Here is a 20744-nt window from a genome sequence, read left to right on the forward strand (position 1 = left end):
CCTAACAAATTCAAATACCTCCCCTTTCCTCCTTCAAAACAAGTCAAATGTAAAGTCAATCTTAAATATTACAAATTGAAACACACCTGAACCTGTTAGCTCTTTGAGAGGCTAAGGCAAAGGAATCACAACATGATGGCTGGATGGCAGAGTGAGTTCAAGGCCAGTCTGGGCAACTTAATGAGACCACATCTCAAAATTTAAAAAGCAAAAATGTGGCTTTTTACAGTGCAGCAGTGAGCACGCTCTTCCCACGTGCACTGTTCTAGCCTCACTACTACAGAAACAAGGGACACACAGCCTGGGAAGGCAGAGTCTACAGCAATTAGGGCTGGCTCACAGGACAATCATCAGCAGGGTCACAAATATACCGCTCTGAAATTTTATCTGAACCCTAGGATATTTGAAATGGCCAAAGATGATTATTTTTCCTTTGAACTACCTGAGTACAGTTTACACTTCTGAACAGTTCCCACAGTTCCACAGCCACTCACATAAGGCACACATTCCAATCAAAGTTACTCTAGGTCTCTGCACTGCTACTCCATCACTGCTATAATACCATGTCCTCTGTCAAGACAGTATTCTCAGGAGAAACTCTTTACAGAGCTTCTGGAAACCTGAATAAAAACAGCTAGTAAAAACAGGTCAATGTGAAATTCAAAGCCTAAGAGACCCACGTTTGCTACCGATGGGGGGGGGGGGGGATAGGAAAATAAACAGTTTCAACAATTTGACACCTCAAAAATCATGTAGGAAATTAATAGAGATTATAACACATAAACACAATGGGAAATCTTAATACTCATGTTACATATTCATTACTTCCAATTCTGCCCTTTCAGAAAGCCAAAATCATGCCAGGCATGCTAACATGCCTGCAATCCCAGTTATTCAGGAAGCTGAGGCAGAAGAATTACAAGTTTGAGGCTAGTCTAGGCAATTTCCAGTCTCAAATTTATTTAAAAAGGTGCTTGGATTAGTGGCATTTGTCTGTAATCTTAGCTACTCAGGAGAAGCAGGGTTGTCAAATCAAGGCCTACCTGAGCTACAGACTTGAGTTCAAGGCCAACTTAGACTCTGAGATTACCATGAACTAAAAATAGAAAGAGTGCTAGGGATACAGTTCAGCAATGGAGCACTTGCAAACATGTAACATCTTCAGTTCCATGCAACATAATTCTTGGTTTAAAAAATTAAAAAGAGGCAGGGGCAAGGCTCAGAGGTGGAGGCTCGCCTACCAAGCACAAGACACAATCCACAACACATATGCCAAAAGAACAACAACAACAAAAAGAAAACCAACCACATGGCGATGGAGTACAGAGATGATTAAGATAGCTCCTATTAAAAAAAAAAAAAAAAAAAAAAAAAAAAGATAGCTCCTATTTAACAAACATACTGTTTGCTAGCTAAATTAAGACAACCACAGTCCTGGTCAGAATATCACTCCAAGTTACTCAAGTTCAGGAACCATCAATCCCACAGTCAGCTGGAAGAGCCATACAGCTTTCTGCACACTTGAAGAGCCCAAAAGGGGAAAGCTGCAATTCAATCAGTAGCAATGTATACTTTCAATAGGGAAGCTTAAGTTAAGGAGCAGATGATGCCTAATGAGTGGTGGGTGGTGGTGACAAGGAGCTGCTCGAACAGTGAGAACTTTGGATGAGTTCAATAGCACGAGTACTCCATTGTGTTGGTTGCCCACTGAGTCTAAACAAAAAGCATTTTTAAAACATATTACTGACTATAATTAAAACCAAGTAGAGTTATGTCAGTGTTTAGTTCTCAGCACCCATCTGGCCTTTGTAGCATCTCTCTCTCTCACACACACATACATACACACACACTCCTCCCCCATGCCGCCCCCCCCCCCCCCCGATTTAAAATGTGGTAGCTCACAGTGGGCCTTAACTCCAGTCCCAGGGGGGGTTATCTGACACCCTCTTCTGGCCTCAGAGGGCAACGTATATGCACGTGGCACAGATGCAGGCTAAACACATACACATATTAAATAAAAATGAAATCTAAAAAAAGAACTAAGTGAGATAATACCATTAAAACGACAAACCTAAAACCAATTCATCACTCAAAAAAGAAAACAAAGGGGAAAGTTTAAAAAAAGACAGTATAGTGCCAGGCGGTGATGGCGCACGCCTTTAATCCCAGCACTCAGGAGACGAGTCTCTGTGAGTTCAAGACCAGCCTGGACTAAAGGCACAAAGCTACAAAGAGAAACTCTGTCTCAAAAAACAAAAACAACAAAAAAGACAGTATAGCACAGTGGCTTGTGTCTAGACAGCATAAGTAGTACAAGAAATCATACCCAAAAACATTATTTGACTGGAGCTGTCTCATAGTACTGTTGTTTTTGATTTGCTGTATCGAATACGGGCTGGAAAAAAATGAGCTTTCTTGGGATATTAAATGTCTAGCCATTTTAGTCTATAGCCACATTATGGTTAAGCTTCAGGAGATACCTCATCCTTCGAGTACAGAGTTCCTGATTTTACGAACGCTTTACAAGACAGAGTTCTAACGATTAACTCCTTCACTGAAATGGTCTTCTGAAGCCCCTAGCTATACATCTGTCACTACCTGAATACATTACACAAACTGATGAGTAAACTACTTAAACTTGTAGTGAAAGGAAACAATAATGCGGGTGGTTATACTACAAAATTCTTTAGGATGTTATGCTAATCCGCATACGATATGAAATTACTACTAATAAATGCTATAAAAGCTTAAAAAAGACAGACTGGGTCCTCTGTGCACAAAGACTTGAAAATCTCGTGCAACAAAAATAATCACATATTCAATGCACCGTAACGTTCAAAATCGTTAAATACTGTAATGAAATCTTAACTATCAAGAGGAAATTTTTAATTATCTTCCTCCGATTTTTCTATTCCTAAAAGTCGGCAACAAGCTGTCATTCATTCAACGCCCCCATTCCATCCCTGAGACGGATGCCAGGCCGCTTCCTGCAGTCGGGCCTCCGCGCGTCTGGGGATGGCAGAGCCTTGGCAGCAGAGGTCCCCAACCCCACCAGGACCGACACCCGGCGGGGGTCGCGGGGAAGCCAGGCAGCCTGACGGCAGACCTCGACAAGCCGAGCCTCGCGGGGAAGCCCCAGACCACGGAAGCCTTGTGCACACGGTTACCTAGACGTGCCGGTCCCAAAGGAGAAGCCGGTGCCTGTGCCGGTGCCTCCGGGGGCCACGGTGGTGGAGCCCAGAGTGCCAGACCCGAAGGAGAACCCCGTGGACATGGCGGCTCTGGGCGCGACGCCGTCAACAAGAGCGGAGAAACCCGGGACGCTTCTGTCCCCTCACTGCCGAGGCAGGACGCGCAACATCGCTGCGGCCAGGCGGGAAGTTCAACCTCGGCAGCTTCGCGGCGAGACCGGAGGAGGCGGGGCCACACGTGCACGCACGCGCGACGCAGCCCGCGCGACGCCGCCCGCGCGCCGAGCGTACCGGAAGCGCACCCGTCGCGCAGGGGACCCTGGGACCGGAGCGGGGGCGGTGCTAGCGTCAGGCAGCCAGGATGGGCGCCCCGCCTACTCTCTTAAAGAGATAAGCACCCGGAGTGCCAACTACTCGAGAAGTTCTCGCGGTAGTTCGTGCCCTACTTCCTGAATGAAGGACCGCCCCCCCCCCCAAATGTTACTTCTGTCCGGACTCCTGCCCAAAACCATGCGAAAAAACCCAGAGTTGGGAAGGACCTTGGTCGTCACCTCATACTCCTCCAAGGGGGCATCTGGGTTTCGTTGGGTGTCACTGCACCCGAGAAAAAAGGAGGGTGTCTACCTTCTGATGCTCCGAAAACCCACGGGTTTTAATTCACACACGCTTCCGACCAGAGCCTTCCCTGGTGTTCCTGACTTGCGTGTGCGGAGGGGCTCTGGAGCGGCGTAGCACTCCCTGCCTCCGCTGCCACCCAGCCTGAGGTCAGGGGACACGGTGCCCCGGGTCCTAGTGGGCAGAGGGTGTGGCGCGTGCCATTCTTGGGAACCTTCCCTGATGGCTGCTGCTTCGTGGTCATGTGGCTTCCCCACACCTTGGGCTGTTTACTGGACGAATTGCCAGGAGGACGATAAAAGGACAGAAACCTGCGATCTAAGAGATAGTATGTACCGGGGACCTGGAGCGACATGAGCGCCAAGAAAAGCTTCCTAGCAGTGGTCTGGAAGCGCTGCCATCAGGACGTGGCTCTTGTGGCTCTTTAGTTCTCCATCAGAAATTGGCATATTGTTCTGGTCCCATCGTCCCATCACTCAGATTTATTCTAAAGCACAATCTTTACCACGGAAGTACTTTGAACAAAAGCTCAGTAGCCTCTAAATCTAGCACTCGATGCCCTCTATATGACAAATCTTTAGAACTTCCTTTCTCTCGACTTATCTATAATTCAGCACTTACTTTGTGTTAACCTTGGGCATTGCGACCTGCAGTTGACTGAATCAGGGCATCCTCCAAATCCATTGTATAGACCTGTCCTCTTCCCGAATATTTATTGCAAGGGTATCATTATTGGCTCAGGACACACCAAAACCAAGTTCACAGCACAAAGGAGATTTATTTGCCCCAGAAGGACAGAGGGCAGGAAATAAAAGACAAAGACTGGAGATAGAGGATGAGGGAAAAGGGAAAGGGCATAAGGGAGAGGGGGTGGGGATATTTGTCCCTGAGTGAGACGAAACACTGGCTCTGGATAGAGAGGAGACAGACGTGGCCCATAGGAAAATGTCGGTTTATAAAGGTAAAGGGGAAACACCGTGCTAGGATGAGGTGTTTAATTTTAAATGGGCATGTTAATTGGGTGGACCAAAGGGGGATTTTGATTGCTAGACTTCAATACTTGAATAACTAGACCTTGGTGGTCAACCTCAGGAGGAGGTGGCCAAATAAGGAAATAGACCTTAGTGGCTAGCTTTAGGGATGTAATATAAGGGTTTTTAGCAAGACAGAGGGAATGGGAGAGAAAGGCAAGGCCTCCCAGAGCCACATGCTCCAGTGAGCTAGTGTCCCTTCACTTATAATGTTGAAGCTCTGTTCCTCCGCATTTCCCTTTGGGAGGAGATTAAAGTTGGATGACATCAGAAGGTGTGTTTTGAACATGATGTGATTAGTGCCTTCTAAGACGACAGAGCCCTCCACCTTGTGAGAGGCCTTCTGAAAGGCAGGAATCAGACCATTTGCAGGAACTCAGTCTGCAGGCACCTTGATATTGGTCTCTCAAACTCCAAAAGCAATGAGAAGTAAATATTTGACCACTCTAGTGTATTGTATTTAGTTACAGTGATGTAGCATGAATCTTAAAAGATCTTATTAATAAAATCAAACCTGAGGCCAGTTATCGGGGTGAATGCTGGAAGATCAGAGAAGCAGAACAAGCCACAGCTACCTCACCTTGCCAGTTCCTCAGCTGGTCCTGTTGCCTCAGACTGGAAGCTTCTGAATCCTCATTCAGAATGAATCCCAGCTGAATTGTGCTGCTCAAAGGCCTGAAGCTTAACCAGCCAAATGCTTCTAGTTCCTGGTTTTCACGCCTTATATACCTTTCTGCTTTCTGACATCACTTCCTGGGATTAAAGGCGTGAGTCACCATGCTTGGCTGTTTCAAGTGTGGCTTTAAACTCACAGAGATCCAGATGGATCTCTGCCTCCCAAGTGATAGGATTAAAGGCGTGTGTGCCACCATTTTCTGGCCTCTATGTCTATCTAGTGGCTGTTCTGTCCTCTGACCCCAGATAAGTTTATTAGGATGCACAATATTTTGGGGAACACAATCCACCACATTTCCCCCTTTTTTTTGTTTAAAGTTAAAAAAAAGGCTTATAACTAATACAGAAAACTACCCAATAAGTATATACAATATATACAGTCAAGAATTACATTAACGATGTCTAGTACATTAACATTTGACAGATTCAGATAAAAAACTTCATTAATATATAACAATATCTAGTCCAGTAACATTTGATAAACTCAGACAAAAATTTTTATTACTTATCCTATTTAAAACAAGCAGTTCCTTTTTAAAAGTAGATTTAATAATTGACCTTTTTATCTTATCATATCCATATTCTCTTTTTTCTTTTCATAATAGATTAAATAATCTACCTTTGTCATTTTTATATCTTCCCTTTTTCTTTTTAGAGTAGATTCAATTATCTACCCATTTATCTTATTATTTATCTTTTTTCTCAGAGTAGACTCAATGATCTATCTCATATCTATATTCACTTTTTGCTTTTACTTTTTCTTCTTTTTTTAAACAAAAACTCTGAATCTAATCCCCTTGTTCAACTTTTTTCTTGACCATTAACAATTAACAACTTGTAACCAACCATCATAAACAATGACAATATCCATAACTCACTAAACAACCAAAAACCTCGAATCCCACATCTTGGGAATGTGGGTGTCGTTTTCTTAAAATTACTTCCTGCTTTCTGGGGGTGAAGACATCTTTAGGGGATCCTGAAAAGAAATTTTTGGGGTTAATTGTCAAGTCCTGTATCATTTGTCCAGTCTCTGCATAATGAGAAAGTCCAGGGCTTGTTTCAAGTTCTTGTTCAAGTAGTCTGTCAGGCTGAATCAAGTTTAAGATTAAGCCTAAAAAATCCTTTCCCTTAGTTGACACTTGCCAGTTGTTTGTTGTTCTGCCCCAGCAGTGCGTGGTGTGAGGAGGTGCTGGAGTGTGTATAAAGCTAGAGCATGTGGAAGGTTAACTGAAGAAGGGACTGTAGCTGGTGGTTTCTCTCCGGGTCCCCCCAAGCCACTGCACTCCCACAGCCCACTTATAAAATAAACACAAAGACGCTTATATTATTTAAACTATTTGGCATAATGGCTCAGGCTTCTAGTTATCTAGTTCTTCTATCTTAAATTAATCTATATCTATTAGTCTATAAGTTGCCACGTGGCTCGTGGCTTACCAGTATCTTAACATCTTCTCATGGTGGCGGCTGGGAGCATCTCTCTCTCTCTCTGCCTTCCTGTTCCCTCAATTCTCCTCTCTGTTAGTCCTGCCTATACTTCCTGCCTGGCTACTGGCCAACCAGTGTTTTATTTATTAACCAATCAGAGCAACACATTTGACATACAGAACATCCTACAACAAAGGGACTCCATCTGTACACTTGTAGAGAAGTCACTACTAAGCTAAGACTTCACTGGGTGGTTGTTTTGCCCTAACTGCCCCCAGCCCACTCCTGTAAGCAAGCCCAATGAGTTGTTGGTTGCCCAAACCAGACTTGGGTAGGATGTGTCCTTTGTGCTCTATCTAGAGTGAGTAGACATTTGTTCACATCTCCCCAGAAGGAGGTCTGGTGTAAGCAACAAGGCCTTCTCCTTAGGAATGTCTAAGTACGGCAAGTATTTTTCCTGTCTTTTGTTTCCTTACACATAGCTAGCATTTTTTAAAGTAAACTAAGCCTGGTCATTATATAATCTTGTTGTCACCATGTTGCTCTTACTTCAAGATCTTTTCCTTGTGTGCTACCTTACTGTGATTTTAATGCAATTTTCCTTGGAAGATTAATTATAAGAATTATGTGAGGTTCATTATAGAGGCATGTTCCACCACAAAAGATTTGTGTTTGCTACAATGAAGTCTTGAGGCACAATTAACCCTGGTCTATTTGAACTCCATTTACCTCTAGATAACTTGATTTTCAGTTCTTGGATAACTGAAAATGAATTCAGGATATAAATCTGTCTAGTGACGTTGTCACGTTTTAACGTTTCCAAATCAGACGCTTCCCTGGCTTCTGTCCTCAGTGGCAAGGTGGATTTCCTTCCTTGGGACACTGGATTGGTTGAGTTTCTCTCTGGCTATGGCTTTATGTCAGTGGGTGTCCCATTAGATTACCGCCTAAATCGGACCCAGCACTTGGGCTTCTGGGAGGGTATCAAATAGGTAGTAAATGGACCTGATTGAAATGGTCTTCCTACAGTATCAGCATCAGTGACCTGCTCACCTCTACAGACACATGCATTCCTTCAGACCTCTATATGTAAGTTCTCACTGTCTTACCAGTTAGTTAATGCTTCATAGAACTTGATTTTATAGTTTCCACTACTTGAGGTTTGGTCTTACACAGAGTGATTTTCTAGCCTCTCATATTACCAATAATGGAACCTTAATATGGATTTTGAAAAGCGAGTCAATATAGAATGGCTAATAAGAACACAGACTCTGGAGTCAGAGTGTCTGGCTTTATGCCATGACTCTTGACTTTATCTGCTCTGTGATGTCAGACAACTCACTTCACTGTATTTCATTTTTTGTCATCTGTGAAATAAGGGAAGAAACAGTGCTTTTCCCACAACACCGAAAAGATACTCAGTGTCCTTTCTGCCACCTGACATAGCTACCATCAGTGTTACCATCTGAAAATCTAAAAGGGAGAAAATGATAACTGCCATGAAACAAGAGGGGGAGGGTGAAAAACAGAATGGTTACTGTCAAAATGATGCCAGTTTCAGTGTGAGAGTCTTGCTGTGATGTACAGTGTAATTTGCCTTTCTGTACCCTTATCATTTCAATTCTTAAGTGTGTGTGTGTGTGTGTGTGTGTGTCAGTGTGTGTGTGTCAGTGTGTGTGTGTGTATGTCAGTGTGTGTGTGTGTCAGTGTGTGTGTGTGTGTGTGTGTGTGTGTGTGTCACAGGTGTGCCACTGGACGTGTTTAGAGGTTCTGGGGACTGACCTTGGATCATCAGATTTTTGTTGCAAGCGCTTTCCTCACTGGGCCATCTCACAAGTCCTGAAAGTACGTTTCCTAACTCCAAATGTCAGATTTCCGAGTTCAGAAGTCTTGGGCAGCGTGGACAGGCCTTCTCTACCTCCTCACTGGTGCCCTCTAGGGCACCAGGATTTCGTTGTGTGTGCTTCTCTGGCACATTGCAGCTGGCCTGGACCCACTAGATGTCAGCAGTATTGTGTCAAACTTCCAACCAAGACAACACAGATATCTCCAGATTTCACTAGACATCCCATGGAAAGAAAATGCTTCGAAATAGTGTCAGAGGAATTACAAAAATCACCCGAGGTTCTATTTGCAACAACGGCAAACTATTTGCTGGTCACATTGAACTTGCTGTATGGTGGCTAGCTTTTTGCTTATGAGGTAATACATCAGCATTGTTTTTGCTGAGGAATATCCCTCTATAGGATGACAGTGTAATCGGAAGTTTCCCTCTGTCCTGCCAGCAAATCCCAAATACCCAGCAGCCACTTCCCAAATAATTGACTCGGCGCTTAATATTGCTGATAAATGCTCAGCCGGTATCTCAGATTTATTACTAACTAGCTCTTACACTTAAATTAACCTATAATTCTTATATATGTTTAGCCACATGGCTTGGCACCTTTTCTCAGTATGGCATTTTCATCTTGCTTCCTCTTTGTCTGGCAGGCGACTCCTGACTCCACCCTTCTCCTTCCCAGCATTCTGAGTTTGTCTTTCCCAACTAACTTCCTGCCCAGCTATCAGTCTGTCAGCTTTTTATTAACCAATGAAAGTAATATATATTCATAGTGTAAAAAAAGGATTATTCCACAGCATGACTGGTGGGGGGAGGAATTTATGTATATGAAGGGTATGCAGTTGTGTGTCTGTGTGCATGTGTGTGCATACACAGAGGCCAGAGGCAGGCATCGGGTGACCACTGGAATCTCAGGTTGAGGGTCTGATCACACTCCATCCCCCTTTTCTACAAGAGGGTCCACCTGCTCTGATTAAGATGGTAATCACTGTTGTGCTCAGAGGCCAGCATTCTACTACAACAACATTTTATTTCCATAGTGGTATTGGGCTCTGAGAACATTTCTATGTGGTCTTTGTTGCCAAGTGTCAGAATATAACACTGACAGGTCTTTACATAAGGCTGAGTTTTCATTTAAGATGCTACATGAATAACATTTTTATTTGAAAGACATTCGTCAGGGCAGAAGAGACGGTTTATCAGTCAAGAGCACATGCCTCTCTTCCACATGACCAACTTTCAGCACAAGTCAGAAGGCTCACAGCCGCATAGAACTCCAGTTCCAGGGGACCCAACACCCTCTTCTGATCTCTGGCACCTATCTATCTGCAGTATACTAACACAGATGAACACACATACATAAAAACAAAATTAATCATAAAAAGAAGTTTGTCAGAATATTACTAATAAATAAGAGGATTTCAACTGGATGTTAAAAATGGAAAGAACAGCTGGGTGGTGGTGGCACACTTTAGTTCCAGCACTTGGGAGGTAGAGGCAGGTGGATCTCTGTGAGTTTGAGGCTAGTCTGATCTACAGAGAGAGTTCCAGGATAGACATGGCTGCACACAGAGAGACACTATTTCAAAACAAAACAAAACAAAACAAAAACCCAAAAAACAAAAAACAACCATTCCCCACCACCACCACCACCACCACCAAATGTGGGAAGAACAATCTTATTAAATGAGAAATTTACATTTTGGGGGTCATAGATACTTATATAACAAGTGGATGGGTGGGAATTGGAAACATGGTATTCTTGGATATAAATCAAGACTTACAGCGATAAGAACAGCTCTCAAAGAGAATAAGAGTTTATTCTGGAGCCAGATATGAGTGCCTGTGTACAAGGAACACAGACCCAAGTTACCACAAATACCATGTTATAACATGCTAGGAATCTTAAGAAATTTTATGGTAATAGAACAAAGACTGTTATAAATCAAGCCATTCTGCAGTTATGTCATGGAAACATCAGGAAGGAAGATACAGCAAGGCAGACTAGTCTATGCTAGGGTCTCAGGTGTTCTCTCATGACTTTAGCCTTTAGCTAGTACTCTGATGACAGTATCAGCCTTTGGGTTGGTGGAAGCTAGGGTACTTGTTGATACATTCAAAAAACGATAAATGAAGCAGACATAAGGGTGTTAGGTCACACACAAAAATGAGCAATAATTTGATAACTATTTAAGGGGATAAAGATAGTTTATGATAATTTTGCTCCCACCTTCAAATCAGGTCTTGGTTATATGGCTAGATTCTTACTGAGAATTATTTCATTTCTGCCAAACGTTAACTTAATGTTGCCTCCCTTTAAAAGTAAGTTTTTGTGAAAGATCTCAAATTATTAAAAGTATCAATTAAGGAGAAAATGAACACAAACCAAAACTGAACAAAAATTTATTGATTAATTCCGGGTAGCCTGTTTAAAAATCTTTTAAAAACTTTCCTCTCATGACCTCTTTTTAAGAGAAAAAAAAATTTTTTTCTTTTTTTTCTTTCCGGAGCTGAGGACTGAATCCAGGGCCTTGTGCTTGCTAGGCAAACACTCTACCACTGAGCTAAATCCACAGCCCTGAGAAAAAATTTTATTTGTCCTTGGTTGTATAGGTACATTAACAGAGGTGTACAAATCAAACATTTGCTAGTTTGTTCTTCACAGTCTCACTGTGTGGATCCAGGTGGTCTGAAACCTAAAGAGAACAGCCCGCCTCTGCCTCTGGAGTGCTGGGATTAAAGGCATGCCTCCACACACCAGACCATAAATTTGTTTTTTAAAATAATTCTTTTGTACACATGCATCTTAACTACTTATTAATGACTAAAGCAGACATGGATATACAGCTCAAAGCAAAGATTCACTAATTTGAAGGAATGCTAAGGAATGATAACAGGAAAAAAGGAAAAGTTTCGCTTTCTGTTATTAAACCGCTGTTTCTCAAAGCATAGCACATTTTGTACAAACTGTAAAAACATTGCAATTCATACATGACTAGAGTAGATGAAATCTGAGCTGACATACTTCACTAGCATGAACAGACAAAATATACATGGAGAGTGTCGAGAACCAAAGCTGAAGAGAAGTCAAGTCAGAAACAGGCTGTATCCTTGAGACTGACTGTACATTCAGTTTTTAAAGTTTTGGTCAGGTACTGCCCCCCAACCCCGATGCCATGCACAATTTTAAAAGCGTTGGTTTAATTCAAGAGCCTTTTGCAGAAGGCAGTCAGAGGAGCAAAGGGCTACAGCTATTAGTTAGGAAGACAAACTGTCCATCCCCAGCCATCTTCACTTATTTGGGAGAAAACAAACAACAGGCAAGTTTCCAGTACAAATTTAACTGATAAACTATCTCTCCAGCCCTGAAAAAAAGTCTTTAAAAAAAAAAAAGAAAGAAAGAAAAGAAAGGAAGAAAAAAAGCCATTCACGTAGCAACCAAAATCAAAGCGTAGCCATATCTACAAGAAAGAAAGAAGAGAGAGAGAGAGAGAGAGAGAGAGAGAGAGAGAGAGAGAGAAGAGAGAGAGAGAGAAAGAGGGAGGGAGGGAAGGAGGAAGGAAGGGAGGGAGGGAGGAAGGAAGGAAGGAAGGAAGGAAGGAAGGAAGGAAGGAAGGAAGGAAGGAAGGAAGAAAAAAAATGCCATTCACGTAGCATCTTAAATCAAAGCGTAGCCATATCTACAAACCTGTAAGAGTTATATCCTGACACTTGGCACCAAAGATCATATAAAATGTACTCGGATTTAATACTAATAATCATAATAGATTTTAATAGTTCATCACAGCAGTCCAGTGCCCCATGGGCTTCTAAATGTGATTTAAGCTGGCATGGTAATGGAGTTCAGAAACATCCAGTCTCTCCCTCACGGGCAAATTCCTTTTAGCCGGGACTTATCTTCAAACCTAGAAAAAAACGTCTTCTAGTGCCTCAGAGGGCCTGGCCGCTTCATTGGTCCTTGACTGGTTCAACAGGGGTCAGCCTGGTCGGCCTCGGCAATGCTAGTCCTCCACCGGGGAGGGCGCTGTACGATCTGCCGATGGTGCGCCCCGGCCAGCGCCGAGCTCGGTTGGAGACGCTCTGCTCTCAGCCAGGATCCCCTCGGTGGTTGGGGTTTGCGGAAGTGTTTCTAGGCGACGGCGCTCGCGGACGACGCCTGCGCAGTGGCCGCCGCCGGCGGGCTGGCTGACGCTGGCGGCTTGAGGGAGTTCCTGCTGGTGGCTGTCACCGCCCCGTTCCTCTCCTCCCGATGGTGCGCTCCTGAGGCCAGCTGCCTGCGGGCGTCGCCCCGTGATGGAGCACATCCGGACGACCAAGGTAGTCGGCGGGAGATCCTCGCGGCTTCCGGGGTCCATCCGGGCAGAGGCGGGCGGGCGGGCAGTTTGGGGGTGCGGGGCCGCAGCTGCGAGCCGGCAGTTTGGGGGTGCGGAGGCCGTGAGGACGGCGCAGGCGCCTTGGCAGGAGGTGCTTGGGGAGTCGACCAACGGTGGCAGCCCAGCGAGCTCCGCGTTCTTGGGGCAAGGTGGGGGCTGCTTTTTTACTTTGGGGGCTTTCGGCCGATCGCCGCCTGGCTGGCCCCCAGCCGGGTGGGTCCCGCATCGCCAGTACTAGTACTGTGCCGAGGGAACTAGTCTTGTTTTGGCTTACGTGCCCCGCCCGCAGATTCGGGGTGCTAACGTTAGAGCATCCGAGCCCGCTCACTTTGCTAGTCCTCCAGCCACTTAGACCTGGTACTTCTGTGCTTCCGACTTTAGGCATTGTCCTAAGTGTTGGGAGCCAGCTTGACAGCAGTTATGCAGAAGGGGAAAGGCTATGTCCATGGAATTTCCCCATAACTGAGCGTGTCGAGTCCGTCCTTTATTTTTCCCTGTGAAAGGAATTTAGAGAATGAACGAATTTTTTTTTTTTTTTTAATTTTTGGAAGTTTAAAAACTGATATGACACCCGACTGTTACCCACAGTGAATTAGGCAAAAACTTCAGCTTCAGAAGGGAACAAAACAGAAAATGGAGATCGATGGGTTTGAATATCATTTTAAGATGGGAAAAACAATTCTCCTGGTTTTACCAAAGCCGTAACAGTCACTTGCTACCTGTCCTAAAGATCTTAAAGTTACAGGTCATTTGGGAACAAGCTGAATTACCTTCATTGTTCTTTAAAACGTTTCACAGCCCTTTACGTTATGGATAACATAACGTGGGTTTTGGAGTTTGCCTAACCTATTTGTAGTAAACTTGGAGATGCTGAGAATCCAACTCCTTTTTCAAGACTTTTTTTTTTTTTTTCTTTAAAGAGAAGGGAAATAAAATGATTGAAAAGTTTGAGTTGCTGACATTTAAAGTTTGAAAATGGGAGGGTGATTAGATATCCAGTGGAAGGCAGGGAAGAGAGCAGCGGGCTCGAGAGCCAGGTCTTGACCTGGTCACAGGGCCCGGGCAGCTGTTGGATCAGAAACTGCCTTTCTCTCTTTGAACCTCAGTGCAGCTCTCATTTGTTTGCTTCTGTGAAACACACACACACACACACACACACACACACACACACACACACACACACACACCAGTGAAAGCAAACTGAATCCAGTGAGCAAAACACACCCTATTCCTAAGTGAATGGTGAGTGAACACAAATTGAACCCCTCCTTCAATTTATGATTAATTAATAAATATCTCTGGCTTTGCAGCGGGGTGGGGGGTTGGGGGGAGTATAACTGTAGCTTTTATGACCTTGAAGACTGTCCTTGATTAAGCCTGACTTTTCATGGTGGGCCCATGCCAGTGTTAGGTAAGGCTGCTTTTTGCAGGTGTTGAGGTAAGGTTTCTTTAGGTATTTTTAAAGGTTAAGAGCTTTCCAGCTGGTTTCCTACTGAAGTTGCTTCTTAGGGGAGCTCCTTTGTTACTCTGTGTGTCGGTTGTAGCATCCGCTCACTTCTCTGGAATAATCTTAAATGGGTGTAATCTTAAATGTAGACTACAGTGGAACAGAGGTTTGTCAGGTATTAGTGTGTACACACTTGACTGACACTGGGCAAACCACAGCAAGATCAACACGAACCTCACGATGTATCCTGATAATTATCATGTAGACGGTGCCATTTCCTTAAGTCATTATTTGGAAAAAGAGCATATTCTTACACAGTGGCTTTGAACGTGCCAAAGTCTTTGTTATGTGTAGTCTTCATCTAGACATATTTAATTCGATGCAAAAAAAAAAAATGTGTTTCCAAACCAGAAATAGATTGCCGTTTTAAACTCTGTGTAGTTTAGTTAGTATGATCAATAATTGTCTGTAGGGCTGTCAAGATGGCTCACTGGGTAAAGGCACCTGCTGCCAAACCTGGCATTGGTTCTCCAGAACCCATGTGATGGAACCCACTCATTCCTGAAAGGGGCCCTTTGACCTCCACACAGGTTCTTGGCCTGTGCTTGCCTACCATCCCCCCAAGTAAAAGTAATAAGCAGTTTTTAATTGGCTAGAATGCTGTATGACTGTTTGGTGATTTTTTTTTTTATGTTGTTTAACAGCCGTTTTTGATAAGTAATAGTTACCTTCTGTTGGCAATTATATCAATGGACACGGTTATGTAATAGTGTCATAATTTCACAATGTTCACATTTCACACATATGTGTTAATTCATTAGATATTATGATTGTGAGGGTGTCTTTTAATTATCAACTTGCCACAGTGTAGAATCACGTGGGAAAGGAGTCCCAGTGAAGGACTGCCTGGATCATGCTGGCCTGAAAACATGCTTGTGAGGGTTGTTTTTTTTTTTCTAATTGATTTTTAAAATTAATTTCTTAATGTTTTTAAGAAACATTTTAAGAACAAATGCTCTTAACCATTTTTTTCACTGGGGTAGGAAGGTCCAGCCTGATGTGGGCAGCAGCATTTTTGGGGGTCTGGGTCCTGAATGTATAAAAGTAGAGGAAGTAAGGGGACACATTCATGCATTTATTTTCTCCTGCTCTTGACTCTCAAGCCTCTGCTGCTGTGATTTTCCCCACAATCGTGGGTGGGTTGTGACCTGGCGTTTTAAGCCGAATAAATCCTTGCTTTATGTCAGAGTATTTTATCACAGTCACAGAAATGGATCTAGGACAATCACTGATTTGAAATTATTCCCAGCAGTGGTTTTAGAATCTCCATTTATAGACAAGGAAGACATTGGTGAGTTTGAACAACCTGCCAGGTTAACCACATGTGGTGGCAGTTAGAATTTAAACTAATGTCTTAACTTCAAAAGCTATGTGTGCTTTTCCCAGCATGAATAGTTTCAATAAAATTGTTAAATTGGTGTTCGTTTAGAAAATTATAACTAAAAGGTTCTTCAAATTTATCATAAGTAATAATATCATAAGTTTTATGTTCTTGTTTTGGTATCATTTAGGACTACTGTTTGCTTTGTGGTCTGCTATTAGAGATTCGTTTTTTTGGCTGAGTACTAATTAGATAACTTTCTGGCTCCAAAATTCACTGTTAGGTATGTCATCCTATTTTTATCACGTTTGCCTTGACACCATGTCTCACTGAACCAGATGCTCAGCCTTCCAGACAGGCTGGCCGAGCTTCTTAGGTCTCCTGTCTTCCCTCCCCCAATCGGGGGGCGGGGGGGGGGGGGGGCGGCACAGGCACATGGGACTGCCCAGCTTTTCACATGTGTGCTGGGGATTCAAACTTAGGTGCTCGTGTTTGCAGAACTAGTGTTCTTACCACTGAGCTGTCTCCTAGCCTTGAGACTTTAAGGGTTTGCTTTTTTGTTTTGTTTTTTAGTTTTAGTTTTCAGTAGATTTATTTGTTTTATGTGTGAGTGTTTTGCCTGCATGTATATGTGTGTTTGGTGCCTAAGGAGGCCAGAAGAGGGTTGGATTCTCTGGACCTGGAGTTACTGATGGTTGTGAAATGCCATGTGGGTGCTGGGTACTGACCCTGGGTCATCTATAAGAACAACAAATGCTCTTAACCAGTGACCCATCTCTCTAGCCCCCAGTTTTGTGTTTAGAGATTTAGTTTTATGTGTATGAGTGCTTTGCCTGCGTGGATGTATATGTTCCGCATGCATGCCTTGGTGCCCACACAGGTCATGCCCTGGAACCGGAGTTAGGGATGAGTGTGGGCCATCGTGTGAACGCTGGGAACCAAACCCTAGGTTCTCTGTAGAGGGAACAAGTGCCTTAACCACCGAGCCAATTCTTCAGCCCCTGAGGCCTTAGATTTTGAGACATACTTGAATACTTGCCCCGAGCAGGACACCATTTTGTCCCATGTCACAGGTGAGAAACCTGCAGTTTGTCAAGATTAACTCACCTGTCTCGGCAGACAGAGAATTAATTATTGCCTCACTGGTTGCTAATAGGAGCTGGATTCTGAGATCCAGGGCTTTCTGATACGAAGCCTCCCTCTCACTGCCACACTCTCCCGCCTAGCAGAATAGTTATCTAGTGAAGAGTTACCTAGTGAATGGGTTAGAGTGTGGAGGCAGGGCTGTGTGGGTAGGAGTGGAGGGATATGAGGGCAACTAGGCGGGAAGGTTTTGTATAGTGATCAGTTCATTGTGAGGCTGTTGAGCTAGGGGAAAGGTTGAGGGAGAGAAGCAGATTCTAGGTAATCATTGAGAGTAAGAGGATACTTTGAGACTCCGTAGAAAAGAGAAGGGATGTTGGAGCCCAGGAACCTGCAGAAAGGTGCATACAGAGGTCAAGGTGCTGAGGTGGAAGAGCTGTGAGGCGGAGGGGCAGAGAGGACCCTCCTTGCCCTAATTCCCTTCTCTGTGCCCATTGTGCCCCGCTGTCTTCTGCTCTGGCCAGGCACTGTTCTACATAGTAGGAAACAAGGCAGACGGCAGTGAACTAGACAGCTGAAAACTGCTGAGAAAGGGTATTCCAAATCAGGAAAGACAACCGTAAGCAGAGTTGATGGATCGGGGCTACACTGTCGTCAGATGGTAGTCAATGCTGGGAGAGCAGTGAAGCCAGCAGGGACTCTGGAGATTACAGGGTGCTGTTGGAGGGACAACACAAATCGGAAGTGGGGGGAGGGGTAGGCAACAGAGGCAAAAACATTCCCCTTGGCCAGCCTTGTCGCTAAGAACTAGTGAGAAAAAAACAGCAGAGCGGGTGAAGGAGGTTTCTATAAAATATTAAAATTGGCGGAGGGCAAGTTATTGCAGATGTTTGAAGGCCACTGTAAAAATCTTTTTAACTTTTTAAAGTGTGTGTGTGTGTGTGTGTGTGTGTGTGTGTGTGTGTGTGTGTGACATGAGCGCTGCAGTGTGCGTGTACAGGTCAGAGGACAACTTACAGGAGGTGTCTCTTCTACCATGAGTCCTGGGAATTGAACTCAGGTCATCAGGCGTGGCAACAAGTGCCTTCACCCATGGAGCCGTTAGCCACCTTTATAAATCTTTGCTTTTACTCTGAGATAGGAAGTTCTGTGCTCAACAGTGTAGAAGAGCAAAGTGAGATAGAACTGAAAAGTTCCCACTGGATTTATGATCGAGAATACTCTTTTCCCCTTTTAAGAAGTCCGTAATTGCCGGGCGGTGGTGGCGCACGTCTTTAATCCCAGCACTCGGGAGGCAGAGGCAGGCAGATCTCTGTGAGTTCAAGGCCAGCCTGGGCTACCAAGTGAGTCCCAGGAAAGGCGCAAAACTACACAGAGAAACCCTGTCTCGAAAAACAAAACAAAACAAAAAGTTCGTAATTGCTTTGCTGATTATTTATGCTGCCAGATGTCCTAGCACCTGAGGACAGAGCACCAAAGAGTCAATGCCCTCACTTACCAGCTTACCGTGTGCCGCATGCACATCATCATACTGTTCTCTTCCTTTTCCACAGCTAGTTTTCACAGAATGTCTGTAGACCCATAAGAACCTATAGTTCTTTATAGTGCTCTGAGAAAACCTTGTAGAGAATTCTAGACCACACTAAGAAGGGGGATTTTTCCCTGATTGGGTAATGAACTGGGGACAGAACTGAAATTACCAGTAAGAATTGTATTAGCAAAGTAAATGGGTGGATGGATGGATGGACAGATGGTAGAGCAAGGTCAACAGTAACTGTTTTCTAGTAGTTTTTCTACTTGTTTTTAATTTATGGCGCATGCATGGATTACTGAATAAATGTTTCCTGGTCAGCTGCTGTAAACAGTAAAGGCAGCAGGGGGAGATAACAATAATAAGACAAAGAAGAATCCCATTTTATAAATCCCTTGAATGATTTCAGCAAGGGCTCACTGCTGTATTGTGATCATTTTCCTTATGAGGAGTAAGTTCTCCGTGACAGTTCATCTGAGGTCACTAAACATCCGTTGTCTCAAACACTATTCTATCATCTGGCGGGACTCAGAAAGAAAACAGGAGCCCGTGACTGCCCTGAGGTACGGACCAGTTTTTAGTGGGAGAGACAGACACTGGAACAGGCTTTGATCTTAGCTCTGTTGTCCTCTAACAGAGGTGGAAGGCGGAGCTTGAGGGGGGTGAGTGGATGAGTCAGGAAGGAAGGCAGGAGGATGATGCCCAGTGCTGGCAACTCCATGTGGATGGCATAACGTAAGTCACGTGTGAAATGCAGAGTTAGGGTTGTGTTTGTAAGGGGGTGGGGAAATCAAGTCATGGCTCTTAAGATGTTTAAGTGCAGACAGCATAAGGCCAGGCTCAGTGCGCACTCCCCTGCCTCGGGCACTGCAGGAGACCAGCACAACATAGGATGTGTTAGTCAGACTGGGAATGCAGAGCTCTGAGGGACCAGAAGTTAAAACCGGAATGAAAACTGTGAGATTGTCTCCCTTACAGACAAGCTTTGCAAGTAAAATGGTACTATATGGGAAAGGAAAAAGTCACAGTTTAAGGCTGGAGTTAGAGAAGCATTTGTCTTTAGCTTTGCTTGGACTTCCTTTTAAAACAGACTTCCTGTTTGTTCATAGCCACACCCTTTAAAACCCTTTTTTATTTTCTCCCAGGAGCTCTTTGAAGTATTCTAAGTCATTGATCTCTCTCTCTCTCTAGTGGTGTTGATACTTTTCCATAACCCTTAACTCCACACATGTTCACTACTGCTCTTATTAAAGGAAATAAGGTAAGAGAGAGCTGGTCAGGGTCTGGGCTCTGTTGTTGGCTTTGTCCCTTTTCAGCTAAGTCTTGACGACACTTGGAGAGGAATGGACAATTCTTGGTTCTGTTTGTTTTTAAAGGCATATAAATTGAAGTTTTAGTTTTCAGTGTGAGAAAATGAAGCCATATTTTACTTGAGGAAGACAAGGCCCTAGACAATGAAGGAGATGTTGACTTTAAAGAGAAATCTTCATGGAACAGAAAGCTTTCCCTACCACCATCACCCCTACCTCACCCCCACACAGTCCTCCGTCCCCCACCCCCCATCCCCACGCGGTCCTCCGTCCCCCATTCTTCCTTCCCCAGCCTCTCCAATGCACCACCACACCTGGCTTTCCTATGTTCTTGACAGTCAATGTAAAATGATCACTTGTTATATGGCAAATCCATTGTCAGACCTGAGTTGTGGTAGACCATACCTCTTGAGTTTCCAATGGGAGGTATCCATACTTAATTTATTGTCTTTACCATGCAAATAAAGTCTTGTATTAAATATTTTTAATTACATTTAAGTTTTAACTTATTTGAACTGTGATATTGTAAGTGAGAATCCTCTGTGGAAGTAAATTATAGAGAGGGAAAAAGGGTGGCCTTTTAAGTGGTGACTATTAATTAATCATTTCATAAGGGGAGTTTTTGTTCTTCAGCTGATAAGAGGTAAGTAAATATGTCATGAAAGTATAGAATTAATGATCTCATGGTAAGCTCTCTGGTTTGAAGTTCTATACAATGTAAAGAATCGTCTACAACCTCCTATGGTAGAGCTGTACATTAAAAGTTATGTTGGTAGCACCGATTTTACGTTTATCCTATAAGATGATTGACGTCAGATTTTAAAGCTATAGTCTCCTCT

General features: G+C 43.8%; 2 protein-coding genes across 9 annotated transcripts in view; one reads left to right on the top strand and one right to left on the bottom strand.

Annotated features, from left to right (window-relative positions):
- The window catches only part of Nup58 (nucleoporin 58), a 54452-nt gene extending 50950 nt beyond the window's left edge, over positions 1-3502 (bottom strand). For both annotated transcript variants that reach the window (XM_042284957.2, XM_042284956.2), the window contains exon 1: positions 3168-3502. In XM_042284957.2, the coding sequence (XP_042140891.1) occupies positions 3168-3274 (107 nt within the window). In that variant the 5' untranslated portion in view covers positions 3275-3502. The remainder of the gene's footprint in view (positions 1-3167) is intronic.
- Positions 3503-12311: 8809 nt separating this feature from the next.
- The window catches only part of Mtmr6 (myotubularin related protein 6), a 43147-nt gene continuing 34714 nt past the window's right edge, over positions 12312-20744 (top strand). For 2 of the 7 annotated variants that reach the window (XM_076545130.1, XM_076545133.1), the window contains exon 1: positions 12928-13097. Coding sequence is in view for 2 of the 7 variants with exons in the window: in XM_042284961.2 (XP_042140895.2) it covers positions 13074-13097 (24 nt within the window). In the remaining 5 variants the exon portion in view is untranslated. Of the gene's footprint in view, positions 13098-13126; positions 13303-20744 lie in introns of those variants that run through there. The other 5 variants (XM_042284961.2, XM_042284959.2, XM_076545129.1 and 2 more) reach the window with 5 other exon arrangements.

The sequence above is a fragment of the Peromyscus maniculatus genome, chromosome 9, assembly GCF_049852395.1.
Source record: "Peromyscus maniculatus bairdii isolate BWxNUB_F1_BW_parent chromosome 9, HU_Pman_BW_mat_3.1, whole genome shotgun sequence".
Classification (NCBI taxonomy): Eukaryota; Metazoa; Chordata; class Mammalia; order Rodentia; family Cricetidae; genus Peromyscus; species Peromyscus maniculatus.